The 19399-nt window shown below is 40.1% G+C and overlaps 1 protein-coding gene across 3 annotated transcripts in view; it reads right to left on the bottom strand.

Moving 5' to 3' along the window:
• The window catches only part of AGBL1 (AGBL carboxypeptidase 1), a 275197-nt gene that overhangs the window by 182393 nt on the left and 73405 nt on the right, over positions 1 to 19399 (bottom strand). For all 3 annotated transcript variants that reach the window (XM_071814025.1, XM_065847368.2, XM_065847369.2), the window contains 2 exons: positions 13609 to 13753; positions 10200 to 10353 (listed from right to left, as the gene is read on the bottom strand). In XM_071814025.1, the coding sequence (XP_071670126.1) occupies positions 10200 to 10353; positions 13609 to 13753 (299 nt within the window). The remainder of the gene's footprint in view (positions 1 to 10199; positions 10354 to 13608; positions 13754 to 19399) is intronic.

The raw sequence follows: 19399 nt of genomic DNA, 5'->3' as shown, positions 1-19399 counted from the left end.
AAATACAAGATACACAGGATCATGTAAAGACATCTACGATAGCAGGTTTCCCTATTAGCAGGATGCGCTGCGGTTTCTGCCACAGCCCAATAATTCCTTAACACAATCTGTGCAAGACTTGACCATCTTCCCCTAAAATATCTCCAAGTTGAGTTCCCAAACTAAAACAGTGTTTTGGTAGAAGAGCAGAGCCCACTTTTTGCCCAGTCTTGCTATCCAGTACAAGTCAAAAACCAGTTTGCACCCATGAGATCGTCAGGCATCAGACAGCAACGTGCATCTAACTCAATCTGCGTATCAGCACAGCTTTGCTGTTCCAGAAGAGAACCAGAGACAAACTGCCCTCTGTGACGATGAGTGCAATAGTTCGGGTCTGACAGCAGCTGATATATGCGTTATGCTCTATGAGTTTTCCAGCTAGGGATTTACTTTCCCAGGGCCAACCTGCCAGCTGTCCTACCCCTGACCACAGCCAGTCATTGGTGTAGAGGTACAACCAGAAATGAGAACAACTGGCCACTGGGACAGCCCAGCAGCTCATCTCTCCTTAGATGAGCACTTCTTCATTGCCTTACAGAGAACAGACACCACAAAGAAGGCAGGAAAAATTTAAAATAATCCCAGACAAAAAACACCTGTAACTGTTACAAAGCTCCTGGTTTTTTACCTTACAGCAGGTTTCTAGCCCATGAGCCAAAGGGAACTTCTTTTCAACGAGTGCAGGCTATCCACAGACTGCCACACCATCCACAACTTCAGCTCCACCATCTAGAAGCAACTGATTTAACACAGGTGTTGAGGGAGAGACCCAACCCTCAGGCCAACCCACCTTATACCCTGCATCAGCAGGTGCTCCACACCTTGTAATCTGTGAAAAACAAAAATTTGTGCTGTAAGACACATGACCAATTGTGCAATATATTGTAACCAGCTGTAAGAAACCCCTTCCTGACCTCCACTTGTACTTTGAGGCATGAGCATTAACTCTTCACCCCTTAGTACCAATACTGATATTCAGTCTCCACAGTCATTCTGACCCAAAAAATTATGTTCTCCCTCACAGAGCCCATCTCTGTCACATTGAGAACAGGTTTAACTCAACTCAAATGCTTCTCTGGCTAATTTACACAGTACCACACTGACCTTTTTAGCGTATACCCCATAGGACCATGCGTGACTGGAATTTACAGCAAGGCATGGGAAACATGCAGCTCACTGAAATACGGGTATTTTTTTTCTTCATGCCATTATTTGAAGTTGATAACAGAAACTGAGTAGCAGTTCAATGCTTGTTCACCATTTGAGGCAGTTAAAGCTGCCCGGGGGCCCCGATGGGCTGTATTTCGATACTAGATATATAGACTGGCTGCTTGAAGCACAGCATCTGCAGGTTTTTCCCCCAAAGTGTTTCTATCCAAGGGAGAAAAGATGAATATTTTTTTTTTCCCCCCTTCTGTTAAAGCAAGAATTTGGGCAACCTATCACTTCTACAGAAACATGTAGCTCTGCTGCAATGAGGTGGCACTAGGGTGTTGTAAGACAGGGGTGTTGTAAGACAGAGGTGTTCCAAGCAGCTGGCTATAAATTTCCAAATCAATAAAAGAAATACATACATCTAAACCTTTTTTCAGCTTCATTCAAAATCTCCAATGTCATAAAAAGATACAGGTAGCACCACTCTCCTGTGAGATGGCACTTCTGAGATACTTGACAAACCAATCACAAATGAAAATAATTATGAGTAAGATACATGCTAGTTTAGACTTCCAAGGTGTTTAATTCATTAGCACATCAGGAAAGTCTCTGATGTTCTCGAAGACTGTAGCATAGCCAGCACTAAGCACTACTGATGTTATAACCCATAAGTCCATACCAACCAAGATGATATGGCTAACTTATGTTGCGGAAAATGGTGGTGTTAATCAGAATATTTCTTCTCTGGAAAGGATACATAAAGGTTATTAGTCTTTTGGGACAAAGATGAAGCTGTTGTAATGCAAAGAAGGAAAGGTAACAGAACAAGTACCAAATAAAAGCAGAAAATTCTGCAGCACTATCACCTGAGAAGAGGGGGTGCTTAGACCAAATCTCCAAAAACTACAGATGAATGAAGAGCACCCACTGCAGTCCAAGTTCTCTCTCTTCAGATGGTTGTTCTGCCAGTGTGCTGTGCAAGGCAAAGGGTGGAGAGAAAGAGACATTACCCTAACTTCTATTTTCTCCCTTTGCAAAAACCACTGTGGTTTCCTATGCTTCAAGGCACTTTTAGCACCCTTGTTCAGTGTTTTCTGTGCATCGCTTGCTGCCTTGACTAATTGGATTCAATATATTAACATGCATTTTGCCAAACTCACAGAAGGTTGACTGTAGTGTCAAAGCTGTGCTGGCTGAGTCAGTTCCACCAAATGCTGAGCTTCAGAGAGCAGTTGATACATTATGGGAAATACCATCCTTGGTCTGCAGGCAGCCATGCCTCACAAATTTCATGTTCCAGTCAACGAGCTTTCACCTTTATAGCAATAGACTGGATACTCAAACAGGAACATAGATTTGCAGGAATTTATCTGCTCTTTTTGCAGTAGGCTGCTGCCACATGGCTGTGATTAGGATATCAAAAAGAGAAACTAAATGTTCGAAGTTGCAAGACAAACTTGAGAAATTTCAAACACACACCATCAGCGTTGCATATGTGGAGATCTTTGCTTTGGCTTCAGGTGCTCGATAAACTGCCTGTTCAAGCAAAAAAAAAAAAACAACCCCATATTCTCAATTCTGTAATTATTTAGTCCTGTGGAACACATGACAGTTTTATTCAGCCTTTCTTCGCTACTGCATTAAAACAGGATCACAGTTTTCACAACAACTGACTCTTGCTGTCATCAAAAACAATTTTTTTTAGTACAAAGCAAGAGAGGAATCAGCACCTCTGCAAATTAGGAGCAAATCTTCAATTCAAGGGAATGCACAGACACAAAACTCACTATTGCAGATCCAAGAATAAAGCAAAATATGTTTTTCTCCACAGTTTGCTATAATCATCATCTCAATTGAATATCTATACGCATTAAAATATGTTCGCTTTTAAGTATAATCACAAATAAGGAATAGAGATAGAGATGAAAGGAAAAAGCAGAACAGGTTCTGTATATGGAATATTTTAAGGGAACATAATGCTAGTGGACTCCTTCTGCATAAGATTGCAATTTGGATCACTTTAAGTACCTAGATAGCCAGAGAAACAATCTGAGACAGCATCCTCTGTTCACATTCAGTGGAAATGCTGTCTAATTGGGGGCCACCTGAGGAGCAGACACTTTCTTCAGTTCTTGCTTTCTCTCCTGAGACTTTCACCGATAGGAGCGACAGTTCTTTCTTCTGTATGACACTTGCAGTGTAGAAATGTCATTATAAAAGCCTATCGGTCCTTTTTGCAGAAACCACTCAGCATCCAGACAAATACAGGGAGCTGGATTGCTCTGCATTTGGCATACAAATGTGACCTAAGGGCTCAGCAGCAGTGGCTGTACCGTGTCCATGTGTGCTGGAGGAGGCAGAGCAGCACACAATGACACTAGAAGAACAACAGATGTGCTTGCTGTTGTAAACTGTTCCCAACCAGCACAGTGCCAGGTTAGCACTCCAGCTGAATTGCTACAGGCAGTTCTTCTGGCCACTTGAAAGATCATTACCAATCAAAGCAGATCATTCTACCTCCCTATTTTAGCGTTATTAGATGAGAGCTTCCTTTAAAGAGTGCATTTTCCTTTGGGGTGGACTCACTCAAATAAGGCGTTGATCTAATTTGATCCCTGTTTCACTAGGAGATATGGCATCTCCAGCTTTGAAAGTGCTATTCAAGAGAAGAGAGGTTGAGCCTTTTATAATTAACACGCAACATTGGTTGCCATGCAGGGAGCAGGCACAGTTATTATAACTTGGAGTCAATAATTCATAAACTATAATGCATTATTAATCAATTATCGAGGCCTGAATTACATTTAATGAGATTAAGCTGATTGGAGCACTAAGCTGTTTGAATCATATTGATTTAATCAATGTGCTTAATTAAACTGTGTACATTTTCCACATGATCATTATTTCCCAGTATCCTGCATAAATGGCCTCTGCAATTCATATTCTCTGCTGTTCTTTGCTCAGGAATTGCTCTTTGCTGCAAATTACATATAAGGTAAAGGGCTTGTTTCTTTCTGATAAAAGATCAGAGTTGCAAAGCAACCATCTAAATAGCTTATACAAGCAAATTGAGAAATATTAGAATATTTCTCCCAGCAACTATGTCTTTCTGATTTTTCAAGCTTAAGATGAGACCAAGTAAACATACCTCATTAGCCTCACTGTATCCCTCATTCCAGTCTAGAAGCATCTGAAAACATTACTCTTCACATCTCTAGAAACATACTTAGAATCAGGCAGAAAATGTCTTTCAGGTCCTCTAAATACTATATTTAAGATAAGCGGGGGGGTCTTTATCTCTTTATGATAGTATTCATAACGGTTTCCACAGCCTTGCATAAAGACGACATGTGATGACAGATGACAACTCAAAGTAACAGCTATTACCATTGTAAATCCATTTACTAGAGTCATATTTTGTTTAATTTCCCCCACCACTGCAGCTAGTTAGCTGGGACATTTAGATTTAACTTCAATCCCCACAGTTCAGCTCTATAATACTACACACTGCTAAAAGGACACTTATTAGGTGTGCTGACTGGGGGAAATACTCATAACACACTGCATAATCAGTATTATTAATGGGAATCACAACAGTACAACCATGAAAAGAGCTTTGTAATTACTTTCTTTGTGATACCACAAACAGAGACTGTCCCATCACATTCTTCAGTGACACTGTTCTTGATGGATGCAGGATTGACCCACTTGGCAATATGTGATGCTCATGTCTTTCAACTGACAACGTAGCAGTGCTGGCAGCCATCACCTGGAGCAGTGCAGTGCTCTACCAGCCTACACTCATCAAGATCTTCATTCCTGTAAGGAGTTCCCTTGGGATTGTTTCAGTTATTCCTCTATTAGCACTAACCAGAATGTCACATCAACTTCAGAGGTGTCCTCCCATTTTCTTTCATTAACTAAAGGTGAGAGCTGACCCAGCTCAACTCAGTGCAGGAAACCCCTTGTAGGGAATGCTCATACGACAAGCTCAAAACAGCACAGTGTAAACTTTCCCTAATTAGTCATTTTGCATTTGGCGGGTTTAATTCCATCACACTGTTAACATTAGCAACATATCAGTGTCCTCTACTTTCTTAACTAGAAGACAATTTTATCATCACCTGTGTATGTGCATTTATATGTTACTTACACTTCTTTGAAGAGGTACTCTGTCCATTCACTCTGCCACTTAGAATAGTATCCTATGCTCTCAGGATCTAGTCAAGGGTCTGCCAGGGAGTTTAGTAGAACACAGTTACATGCTGCACATTTGCACGTGTAACACTGATTTAAGAGTTTGCAAACTATTCCTGAGTACACGTGTGTGGTGTTAACACTGCTTTCACTGGACTGCGCGTGGCAAACCCGGGAAAATCAGAGCTCTGCAAGCACCTATTAACATAGTTGAACAGGGAGTTGGCACAAAAATCAGAAGCTTTATCATTCTCACTGTTTCTGCATTCATTTGAGAATGCTCTGAAAGATGCTGGGAATTGCTCTCCCCTTCCAAAGTCCTTTTAATTCTCATCAGGCAATGCCATAGGGTAGACCTAACATAGCCAAGAACAAAGTCACCAAAGAGTAAATGCCTGCCCAACCATTCTTTCCTCTCCACTCCCCAGTTTCTTTCCTTTTCTAAGGCTCACATGTGATGATTCAATATCTAAGGTAGGTGGGAGCATGCAGGCTCACCACACATGCAAGCTCGCAGAAAACTGTCTTGTCTGTTGTGGTGTTCTGGGAGGGTTTTTTGGTTGTCTGTTTGGGGGTTGTTTTTATTGTTTTCAATATTTGTTTTTATTGTTGTTCTGTGGTTTGTTGTTGTTTTGTTTGGGTTTTTTGCAGGGGGGTTGCGATCAGTTTCAGGACTGATCATTTAAGACAGAAACAGAGGGAGGAGAAAGGAGCCTCGAGCAAACATCAAAGCCTCACATAAAGAAGGCATAATGAAAGAAAACAGCAGCCCATTTTTCTTCCCTTCAGTATGCGGAGAATGTGCAGTTCCTGCGAGCATGCATGGCTTGTACTTCCTATTAACAAGGTGCACATTAATAAATTTAACTCAGACAAATTTAACCATCCTAGGGCCACATTAATCAAAAGCCTGACACGACCAATCTGAGAGAGTTGAGCAAGGAAAATAAAGCACAGCTGACACAGAGGATGCCATGCCGTGGTCATCCCCAGGCCTCTCCCACTCTATCAGCACCTCCAGTACCACAATAACTCCTTCCCACTGCACTCCTATGGGCTGATCATACTGTCCTCCCAATGCTCCTCATCCACCCAGTGCCTCTTCATTTGTGATGTTTCCCACTCCCCATGAGTCTGTTCTAGAGAAGGATTCAGAGTATTTAGGTACCACCATGTGCAACAGCTATGAAGTCCTGGTGAGCTTTGTGTTTTACCTGTGCCACTGGTGCCATTGAAAAGAGTATCTCAAGCTACAAAACTAACAAATGTACAATGGAGAAGTAAATTTCATAGGAAATCAAAATGACTATAGCTCACATAAACTGTGAATTTGCCAGAACCAGAAGGAAAGAACAAGGGCTATCAATTCTTATTCATTCCCCATGTTCCAAGTACTGGAGCTCCACACCTCTTCTTGAACTGAAATATGTATGCCTGGAGACTCCAATGGGAGTTATTACTGGGAAAACCTTCACCCTCTGGTCCCTTCATATTTAGCTCTAAGTTATCACTTTTGAGTTATGTTTATAGCATGGAAAATATCTACAAACAGGTCCTTCCATCAGCCTAACCACTCACAGATAGAAAGGCCTGTCATACAAGATGAGGAAACTGAGAAGTAACTGCTGATCGAATCCACACAAAGCAGCACAAATTAGGCTGTGTCCCCAAAGGCCATAAATATCCAAGTTGCTTAAACAAGATAAGCACATATGTGATTACTCAGATTTGCCTAGAGGCATCCCCACAGCATAAAACATGGTGTGTGTTGCCTTGTTGTTCCTTCACTTGATGAAACAACAAATATTTTCATCACTTAAGAGTATTGGTGTTTACTTTTATAGTCTCGGAATCTTGTGAGAAACTACGTTGCCTTGCCTTGTCACTGTCTTTCCCCCAAACAATTTCTATTGCAGTTCAGACAACTGGATTTTCTACATGTTCTGTTTTGATTGAGTTCTGTTTCTTCATGGGTAGATCTAAGAAACCCTCAGTGTTACTGCATTGCAAAGCTTCAGAGGAAGAGTTATTTAGTGGCACATGATTTCATGGCATTTTGGCCAGATCTACAAGATTCCCCTGAATTCACATACCACCAAACCAAGGGATATTTCTTTCTCTTGAAAATAAAGAGGACTTCAGCCACATAATTGAGATTTTAACCCAGATGCTGAATATTATAACTGCCCTGAAGCAGTCCAAACAAATGTCTATCCAAACTGTTCATAGATCTTTTATGAATCTTTCAGCAAATCTGTTCTGAACAAGTAACCCAAGCCTTGTCTTCACACATAGGTTAATGACCTTTGAAAGCTGCCAGACTTTCAACACTGCAAGATGCATTCTGATGCACTAAGAATGGTGCTCCAGAAAATGTCAGTGCTTCCTAATATTATCACATTTATATCATGATACTCCTTAAAATCCATGTGACTCTTGGGATATTGTTGTGCTCATCAGTACCATGTTGTCATTTCCTCATGATCCTCATTTCAGCATCTGTGGCTCTCAATTCTCTTGAATAAAACCTGTAAGTCATGCATGCACAGAGACATCTCTTCTGTGCTCCACACACACTAAGGCTTCAGTTCAGGGCTAGCCCCGAAGACTATAAATGGAATGAAATCTAGCATATTATTAGCATACAAAATCACAGAATGTTAGGGATTGGAAGGGACCTCAAAAGATCATCTAGTCCAATCCCCCTGTCAGAGCAGGAACACTTAAATTAGTAGTTATGTTCCCCTCTTGCCTCTGGTGCAAATGCAGAAGACATTCTTGAGTATTCTTGCTTTAGCTCCATTAGTACGGACCTGTGATTTGTTCCAGAGTTTTTAATCCTGATCACTATATCTGCATGACTGCAGACCTGGGCACGTCACCGGCTTGGTCAGAAAGCAAGAATGCTTTTCTATGACAAAACACACCTTTCAGAAAGGCCTTTCAAAGTCAAAGGTTCTTAAATTCAGCGTTTAGCCCATTCACTCATAATGCGACTGACTCACTCCAAATCCTTGCTTTGATAAATGCAAACATTAGCTTAGCTTCTGCTTTGTTCCTTTATTGGAAAGGCATACTCAGCTAGGCAGAAAAAGCTTGTTCACTGCGTGTCTCTTCTGTAAGTATCCTCAAATAAAATACTCCAACTTATTTCCCTTCCGTTGCCCTATTAAGACCTTCTGCCATGAGGTTTCAGAATCGCTGTCAACAGCTAACATCTAACCAGGCGATCAGCTGCAGTGTGCCAAAGGCTTCTTTATATAACCAGCCTCCCCCATCACAACTCCCACCCACTGGTTTTCTGTTCTATATCATCATTATCACAGAACAAAAGCACTTAAGAACAGGAATTATCTCTTCATGTCAGGCACGGGCAGCACCCAGCACAGCCAAACCCCCTAATCATGTGTTGTATGTGCAACTGTAGTGTAAATACTACTAATAATAGCAACACCAACAATCCAGTTTTCTCTAATGCTATCCCCTGTTTCTGCCATTGAAGCTGTGTACATGCATGCACCTTATGAATGCCTACGTACTTGGCAATTTTGCTGTAAGATTTCAGCTTAGAATATCATAGCCACATTCAGAAATTTGCTAATTCAGGATAAATGCTCGATTTATGATAAAATGATTACAATAAAAAGGCAGGTGCTCAGAATTATTACAGTGTAATGTCAGCATAACTGTAGTCACTGTGCTCTAAACACAGACCAGGAAAGATGATCATCATTTTCACCAACTCTGATATTTGAGCTTGCTTTTCGTTTATGCATGTAGCATGAACATTTTGAAGAGTCCTACTCACATATCACCACATAACCTTGAAAAGAAGAATTCTGTAATGAGAAATGTGGTTTATATCACAGAATCTTTTTGAATACTTCTAGCCTAATATCTCAGTGAGATAATTATATACACTTGCTTAACATCCAAAAAGAACTTAAAACAACTTAAATTTCCCTACTCCCTTAAACTTCTCAACCTGTGTTGTGAAGTGTGAAGAGCAGGGGAAAAAAAAATTCAGTTTATGCCTCATAACTAACTCAAGAAAATGAAAATCAACCTACATGTAAGTAGTCATTCAGCTCTCAAATCAAAGCTAAACCTATGGGATGCTGAACAGCAGCTCTTTATTTCTTGCTGTTGATCACAAAATCTTGCATATCTTAATCTTGTTAACCAAGATCACTGAAAGTCTAAATCTTTTGCTTTCACAACAAAAAAAATAGAAAACCTCTAGATATAACATGGCAGTTATTTACCATTAGATAGTACAGAATTAGTTCAGACTCAAAGAGAACACAAGGAGCTATAATGTGTCCAGATGGACCTACTGGGCACACTGGGGAGCTGGGATTTGACCAGAACATGGCAATTGCTGTCCACAGCTGGGAAAGGGTGATCTTGTACTTTGTTTTCTTTTGCAAGTTTTATACCTCAAAATACAAAGTCATTTCAACTTGGAATATCAACACACAGAAAAAAAAAAAAATCAAATTTATTATTGAATTGGTTATTTGAACACAGTTTCTTCCTATTGGAGAGATTTTATATTGATTTTTGTAATTGTTTCAGATGAAAGAAAAAGTTTAAGTAAAACAATGGTGTCAGCTCTCCTCACTCCTCCATTTAAATCTGTAATTTTAAAAAGTGTTGCAACTGGCTATTCCCCATATTTAGATTTATTTTTCCAAAGTGAGAAACACAAGAAAAATCAACACGTTCACCAAACAGGTTGTCATTCCCACTGCTGACATGACCACAAGTTGCCAGCATCTTTTTTAATGCTTCATTTTTCTACTTACAGAATTGCTCCAAGTCGTCTCTTTTTTTAGAGTCTGGCATGGCAGTGATGGTGAGCAATGGGCATGGATTTCCTCCTAGCGTCTGGCAGAGTGTCTGCTGCCTCCAATAAACCTTCTTGGGGTTCCTGTTTTGTTCCAGGATATCAAGATGGGACTGAGGAAAAAAAGCAAGGAAGCAGATTTATAAAAATGAGTTCACGGTCTATAAAATCTGATTTTATTCCACTAGCTGTGTGTTATTTCATCTCTTGCTAACTTCCCGGCTTCTCTCTTCTGCCAGTTAATATCACCTTTTCCATCCCACAAATATGCAGAAGACATTCAGAATGTATCCCAGTTCACTGAAGCTACACAGGACTATTACTTTTATATAATTTTACCTCAACAGTTCCTAGGTGCTTCTCTTATTAGTGTATTTCTGTGCATACGCGAAGTCCAAAACAGAACTGCCTGCCCCTTGTATTCTAACACAGACTGCATAGTAATATGAGAAAACTCACTGTTTTGAGTGTTTATAGAATTGACTGGTTAGCTGCCAAGCACATGCCAGTGAAACTCAGGAACAACTCCACACCAAAGTCAGCCAAAAAGTTTAAACCAAAATAACATTTTGTACAATCAACACTGGAAAATTTGAAGCATGTCTTTCCAATAAGTTATTTGAAAAGGAGATTTTTGTCCCACCTCTCCGCTCCCCCACCCCCTGCTCCCCCTCAAAATTTATGGCAGTTTTAAACAATTCTTAAGTCCAACAGCTTCTTGAGAAATTTGAGAAAAAGAATTGGCAGCTTAAAAAGAAAAATTACTTTCTGGAACAAATTCTGATCGGCTCATTAGACACATAGCCATTTGCCACCCACGCACCAGATGACATGTAGTTCTCTCTGTTTACATTGTAATTGCAAGTAGTAAGATAAGTGTAAGTAATCCCATTGCAGAGTGTTCCTAAGTGCTGTGGAACACCAGTTGTCCCTCAATCGGTAGAAATAGGTACAGTGCACTACGAACACTTGTCCTAACAGTACTTAAACTAAAACACCAATTCAGTGAACAATCCTTACAGGGTAACTTTTTGTCTTTACAAGCCAGGGTTAAACTTTAACCACCATTTTCGGGAAAAGACGTTCCTCTTCCTCAAACCTTGGAGCTCACTGTTTTTCAGACTGTTTTCCCACATCCACATAAAGAACGGAAATTTACAGTCATCTATGCCATAAAACAATTAACACACTGCTCTATAAAGTAAACTCAATTATTAGATGCATCTAATGATTTCACATAAATACAGAGGACTCAATATAATAATTTACTTATGTTCCTGGTACCCAGTGAAACTTAATTGGGTATAGCTGCCACAGAGATTTCAGCTAGATATCCAAACAATTAACACTGTGATGTAAAAATAGATAAATTGCTGTTCATAAAATAAATGTAATTACTAATGGACAAGAAGTAATGAACTGCAGAGTGCATCCAGTTCAAATAGGATTCTGCAATGTGTATTTCCTGTAAATATGCCTATAACTGTTAAATATATATGGTATTTAAAAACATTTTCAAATTATTAACTCCATATACAAGTTTGTCTTCTTCCCCAAAGCACTATGTATTTAATTGAGCCCTTACTGATACGTAAAAACAACATACTTCACCAGTGGACAAATGTTTTGAAATGAAATCTACTGGTGCACGAACCTGATTTAGTTTATTTATTGTGGAAATTAAAGTAACAAAGAAATGTGAAAAATGCATCACTCAACATTTTAAATTAGTCCAAGCAAAGAAGCATTTTAGAATTATTAGAGGCAATAATTGTGCTTTGTCTGAAGAACTGGACGTATGACAACATATCAAACTTTTCTATCCATAATTCCTATTTCCCAAACTTTATGGTCCTTACTGAGTCTGAGTTCATTTAAACTTTTCCTCTGGCAAGATTCCCTTTAACTTCAATGAGCATTTTATTTGAAGAGACAGTGAAATACTTCAAGACTTGGCCCTGCAAGTCTAGGAATAACATCTTTTTCATCTCTATTCTATTCATTCAGGAGCGAGTGAGATATTCAGAAATTCCTCGAGCATACAAACTCTCCAAGTCTCTCTTGCTTTTGTGCCAGCAGAAGATAGAAATCAATAACAGTAAAATAATGATGAGGCACTGCATTCCAGTAATAAAGTATGGTGGTGAATAAGTCCACCTAATTCTTGTGCATTGCATTTTTTTCACCCTACAGACTGTAGTATATACGTGCCTTGAAGGCTATAGGGGCAAACCCCATACTGGAGCACACTCTCTTCCTCAGTGATTTTGAGGAGTAACTGGTACACAAGCCTAATGACAAGTGAACTGACAGGCATATTTTGGACAGCGAAGGCTTAACTGGCCCTCTCCCAGATATTAGAAGCAGTTTCTTTAAACATCTATAATAAGATACAAAGCAGTTGACAAGAGACTGTTGTATGAGTGGGAATTAATCTAAGCTTAACTATACTGGCATGCTGAGCAGCATGGCTAGTAAGTGGGAGAGGACATTGTCTCCTTTGAAAGCATAGTTTTTCATATCTGGTAATGGCGAATTCATACCATTATATATATATATTAAAAACAAAACAACAACCAAAAAAAAAAAAAACACAACACAGAGTAAGCCCAAACTTCATCAACCCAAACCTGTATTTGTTTCCCAGAAAAAGGGCTGACAACAGAAACATGAGGGAAGGAAGGGGAACTGATCTACTGGAACTGTGTGTCTTCTTTTTCAGTAACATCTTTCTCGTCTTTAACAAGAAAGCAAAGCTACTCCCAGAACCATTTATTTCCTTTCTTTTATCCTACCTTCCTTTCAGACCTTGGGCTCTCCTACGTCAATCATAAAGAAAATACAATGGATGCATTTCCCATAAATTCCCTTACCACCCACCCCTGGCCAAAGACGACTGTAGAAAACAAATTGTCCCTCAGGAAGCAAACCTTGTACAACTCAATAATGCAACTTATGCCTTAGACTTGTATTCTTTTAGTTTCTGTACTGATAGCAGCAGTGGGAGTGTCACAAATGCCAACTGACACTCCAACTGGTGCAGAGGAAACAGCTGACGATGCATTCACGTGAGGTTCGGCACTGCAGTATTGTTGGGTGCAGCTCTGAAAATTGAGCTGTTACCTTCTATTGGAAGAGCAGGCAGCTTTCACTTCTGACTTGTAATTAGCTTTATCTCCTGCTTCTCACCCCAAGCAGATGGAAGTGCCCTTGGTTTGCGTTATCTTCTGATTATCATAAGCACTAACGGTTTGGACCTCAGCTTATCCTATACAGAAATTTCTCTGTGCTATCTCAAAATCTCATGCCCAAGGTAGCTCCAAGCTGTAAGGCCCATTAGCTTATCTAGGTGGACATATCAGCATTACCATCATTGTGGAGTAAGTGTAAGGGTAATGGTAGGCCAGATAGCAAACATCGTCTTTGTGAGGGAACTTGATGCTGAAGGTGAGTGTGTAGTAGCATTTTCCTCTCACGCCTCCTCCTGCAGCTGCACCGCAGTGGTAGTGGTTTCTGGAGAAAGAGAGAGGGGGAACCAGATGGTTATCGCTTCTAGATGTATATTTGGAGCAGCCACAAAAGAACTAAGCTTTTAGAGAAGTGTCTGCTCCAAATGAGTTTTCATCTCATGCTGTAGATGAGCTCCAAACTCAACCAGTCATTGCACAGAGACTGGTCCCATACAAGTACAACCAATCCAATCCCAACAACAAACAGGTACAAAAATATAACATAGTGCTAAACAACATCCAGTAACACACAAACACACCTACAAGCTACATGAAAGAAGGAAGATTAGAGAAACCAAAACTCCACTAGACAGAGATGCAAACAGGACCATGACAGTGAGTACCACTATGGTGGTACCCCAGATTGGAGGTTGTTTGGGGCTTCCCACAGTGCACAAAGCCCAGCAGAGAGTTAAAAGGCAGAACTGGGCATAGCCACTCACAGTGAGTCCTTTTCTAATGAGAGAGCTCCCATCCCTCAGCAGCATGTAACAGTTCGTATAATTTTGTGAAGGTGCAAATACAAAGCCAACTAATACTAGTTCATATAGCACAGTCCAGAGATATTTAAACTAATACATTCAGCTAACACTGCGGTATTGCTTCCAACATCCAAATTATCTTGCTCAGAGATGCAGGTACCTATTCACAGCCTGAACAATGCCATGTGAAAATATTCTGTGAAAGCCTGGAGATTTAGAAAATATGAATATCCTACCAAGCCAAACATTCAGTTCTACCACAGAAAGTACAGGGATATTCCAGGAATTCAAAAATAAAATAAATAGGATATACATAAAAATGTTTCAAATTTCATCCAAGGCTCTTTGCTGAATAAGAAGAAGAGTAGGCCTGGGTAGAGACTGCGCACAAAGAAGCAACCTCATACAGATTTACAGGTTGTGAGGTACCCAAAAAATCCTCTTTTGGATCCCTCCTTTTCAGACTTGAGCCTCTCCCTGTGAAGGAGCAGCAAGGGCCAGTTGCTTGCTGCAAGTTGGGGAGCTGAGCTTGATAGGTTGAACTCAATGATCTTGAGGGTCTCTTCCAACCAAAATGATTCTATGATTCTCATCTAGTCCCAGGACCAGATCTCTCAGAGGAGACTCAGTCCAATAAAGAGATGACTTTAGGCTGAGTAAGAAAGTTTTCTTTCAGCAGATATGAAGAGACAATTCCTGCATTTAAGGGAGAAGCCTCACAGCAAATCACATGCATAAATACATTTCAAACAATATTTTTCCCACATTGCCTCAATTATGCTGTTGCCGAACCTTCTGATCCTGAAGGACTGTAAGGTTTCTTTGACAAATGTTATCATCAATGTTGCATTAAAATGCAAAACAGAAGAGGCAACCAAAAGATGCAATTTCAGCTCCTGAAATTTACAGTGCTAGTTTATTTGGCTGCTGTTCAGTTTTATTCAAAGGGATGGAAAGAAAAGGTAATTATTCTTGTCAAATTCTCCAAAATAATCAGCTCCTTTTTTGTCAGGAAGACACAATACAATGCTGCTAGGTTTTCACCTGAATTTAATAGTTGGGAACATGTTGGGTGAGTGATGCTGGCTGGATCTACAGATAGTACAGGGACACCAAGTCACACTGGTAAACCAATAAGCCTATGATTTTATTCTTAACTGAACTCTTCACCCCAAAATTTCTTTTGCAAATAAACCACCTTAAAATTGGACAAAGAAACTTAGAGAGAGAAAAAAAAAATGCAATGAACCCACAAATACAGAAACATCTACTTAGCTATTATGTATGTATTTCAGTGGACCAAGGATGTGAGTCTTTTTTAAGTCAGGACAATAACAGTTTATTTTCTGTTAGTTTTGACAGTGAAAAATAATTAAAAACTGTATCTTGTATAATGTGTATGGAAAAGAGTTGTTTCCCCAGCCTCTATTATAATATATTCAGTGTCACTTGGACAGCCAGACAAACTTATTCATAAAGAACTGCCACAAAGTGCGAGTTCTTCTGAGTCCTCCCCTCCAAATTCACATTTGCAGTAGAGGTGTGGGAAGATGCAGGTCTGCCTCAATGTCTTACAGACACACTATTCCCACCTGTCCCTAATGCTCCAGTAAAGGTTTCTCCTTCTATAGTCCATAACTGTACAGCCAAAACCATGTCTCCTGTCTAAAATGGTCACTTAACCCAGAGGTTTTGCAGCACCAGACACCTCTGACCTTGATGCTACCCTGGTCCTCACTCCTGACAATACTTGGATTGCATGATCTTGAGGATACATGTGGAGAGTCTCTGGCTGTGTGCTGTGAACAAGCCAGGGCTTGATGCGGCTGTGCTACACGGAAGGATTTCCCTGAGACACCAGAGACAAAAGGAAAGTAAACAGAAGCCGCTCTGCCCTCGACCCAGGCTGCAGGAGGGGCGTTGCCGCTGCGCATGAAGAGTCTGTGAACAGTGCCCTGCAGCCAATCACCATAGTGGGGGGGGATGAGTGACTGTGAGTGTAACCAATTGTAGCCTGCACTTGCCGCATGGCCTTTTGGTATAGAGTATATAAGGCTTGGAAAAACGTGGTCTCGGGGACATTGATATTCAGTGTTGTTTAAGAGTTCGTTAAAGGGTACGGATGGTAAATTCACATTGAATTAGACTCCTTACTCTCGCCCGGCCCGCCCGTTCGATCAAAGAGCTTATGCCGGCGTCTGGATTCGTCGAATTTGCTACCACTACAGATACAGATGAACAACACTCTCACTGCACTTTACATTCTCGTTTTGAGCACTTCTGCTGTTCCAGCCAACTGCCCACCTAGAACAGATACTTCTGGACTTTTGAATCACTTCTTGACACCCATTTCAATTTACAACAAACTATCTGGTAGTAGCAAAAAGTTTGCAGGTAGCTTTGTGAGGTTTCATGTATTCTTCACTCATTTATTAAAAAGAAAAACCACCTGCATACAAGTAACATAAATTATCATGTATTCCTACTGTATATAATCTGTGATTCCTCATAATTCATCACACAATGCATTACCTCTGAATCTTTTTTAAGAAAACTTTAAAAATAGCATTTTTCTTCTTCATCTCACTCTCTTTCTACCGCTGTTGCCCCAAGATGGCTTTATTGCCTCCTTATTCATCTACTAGGCTGATAGTTTCTCTTCTTCAGGTCTTTTTCATCACATTCTACCATACCAGTATGAAGCTCAAATTATAACAAGCAAGGAAGAAGGAAGGGGAAAAAGACCCTAGCAATATCTGGTGCTCACTACCTTATTTGTGTTCTCTTTCAAAAAACATTCAAAGTTTCACGTGCTTTCTAGAAACTAATATACTGATTATTGAAAAGAAAACAAGAGACCAAAGTGTAGGGTTTTTTTAATCAGCATGCAAGCTGTATCTACTGTGCCTTTCAGTTACTTTGCAATAGTGAAATAATTTTGCTTGCTGTTCTTCAGAAATAACGTACAGGTAATATATTTCTAGCACAGCTGTGATGGAAAGTTAATTAATAGTAATTATAATACTACTTATCACTCACTCTGCACAGTAATTTTTTGAGTTTAAAAGACCTTTGCAAGCATTATCTAATTAAAAACTGTTTCCCATTTATCTATTTCCATTCTCTAGGTGGCAGATAAGTGACTCTAATTTTCCATCCTTTATGGGTTGGGGAAGCTGAGACACAGACAGGTGAAGCCACTTGGCCAAAGATATAGGCAGGTCAGTAATGGAGCTGGATTGTAACTTAGGAATTCAAAAGAATCAAGCAATACAAATACAACATTCTCTTGGTCAACTTGTCCTCAGATTTCCACTCTGCAACATTTAGTATAACACTGCTATGTGTTGGAATAAAGCTTTGTATTAGCTTAGACTAAAAAGGCCAAATTAAATATCAATATCCTAGTTTTCTAGGCCACTTGAAAACAGAGTCCAAATGGAAACTAAACTACTTATCAATTCAAATCTGCTGATGCATTCTCTTTGTCCAAAATCCTTCTGCCACCTGGAGTCTGGTATCTTCATTTTACATGCCCTGACGTTCTGACATCTAAATGTGGTTGTTAAGTGCAATATGCTTTAGTAATATCCTGGTTCATACCATAAAAAAAAAGCAGTATTTAACAATTTACAGGGCACGGCTGTTATTTTGGAGCCTGCCACATCGACAGTTGGGAAATGCACAGTATAGCTTCCTCTTCAAGGGCCAAATCCATGTTAATCCTTCCTTACTGTCAAAATTTCAGGCAGAATCCCAGTCAAAGCAGAATATTCCTCCAGCCATCTTGCTATTATATTAAGGTCTTACGTTGTGTTGTAAAGCTCTCTGACTGAGCCTGGTATCTCAGCCCTCTCTTGTAGGTAACATTAGAAATAAGAGGTGCTAATGCGACAATGATGATTTCATCTAATGTGATTATAAAGATGCTGAAAAGAGACCCAGTTCTGACACCGCTATGATCACCAAACAGTGAAGTCTTTAGTGGTGATCTGAGAACAAAACACTCCATGTACCTCATTACTATCTGTGAACTGACTATTGTCTGGAAAAGCTGGAGGTGAGATAATATGCTTAAAATGAGCCATGAAACCAAAGGCACAAGTACACTGTCACCAATTCAGCATGCTGCCATTGTTCCTTCAATAATTTGCGAGATAGGAATATTATTCAGCACATAAAAGCCGCCAAGACAGCAAGTGAATTAGATGATCTTACAGTAACTGCAACTCTGTTTATCATGGGTGTATCCTGTCACTTCACAGAGAGGCAATAAAATAGAGCAGAAATGTCACTCAGCCACCTCTTGACAAGAGCGCTGCTAATATCCTCTGTAACAAAAAAAACCTCTCATGAGACATATGGGAAAGGTGCACGATGACAGAGTTGTGCCACAACATTCACCCTTATGAGTGAACTATCCCATCTTCAGTGAAGATGAATGTCAGCAAAGAGCAGCCAAGGTGCATCACCCAGACATCTTGTGAATGTGCCTTTCCTCCCCCTGTCCTTCAGCTCAGAGGTTGCTCTCGATAAGAGCCCTGCCACAAAAGCAATCAAGGGCATTTTTGAGTTCCTTCTTATTTTTGCAAGTATATCACTCTTTTCCCATATTTATTAATTAGTCCTGGTAAATGCAGTTAGAGGAGGTTCCCCACAAAATGTGCCAGTCTCACCCCTGAACACCTGTGGCAGGGTGAACGGAAAAGGAGTGAGCTGCTTCCCCACAACACAAACATGATATCACTATAGCAAGTGAAGATACTGAGGTCTAGAGATGGATTCACAAGCAGATAAATAAACGTGTATTTGTAGATGTCTATTTCTACACATATATATAGTGCATATACATTTACCCCCACACACATTCCCCCAGACACCCCTGTGTATATGCTATAATCTTTTCTTAGCTCCTCAGCTCCTACATCTCTTACTAAAGGCAGTGTATGCAAAAGAAAAACAATGATCCCATCCAGCTCATTTCTTTCCAGACATGGAAAAAAGCCAACTATGCTCCCTTGGTGGGTTAAGCTGCCTTGTGTTCCTGGCTGCATCAGCAAGGTTTGAGTGCTCCCCATTTCCCCTCTTCCTCTTGGGAAAGTGAATTCTGCACATGCCCCATTTCTCCCCAGGCATCTGATAGAGGGATCTCACAGCCATCTTCAGAA

The sequence above is a fragment of the Patagioenas fasciata genome, chromosome 12, assembly GCF_037038585.1.
Source record: "Patagioenas fasciata isolate bPatFas1 chromosome 12, bPatFas1.hap1, whole genome shotgun sequence".
Lineage (NCBI taxonomy): Eukaryota > Metazoa > Chordata > Aves > Columbiformes > Columbidae > Patagioenas > Patagioenas fasciata.
The sequence above is the reverse complement of the archived record's forward strand: the minus strand, read 5'-3'. Positions and strand labels throughout refer to the sequence as shown.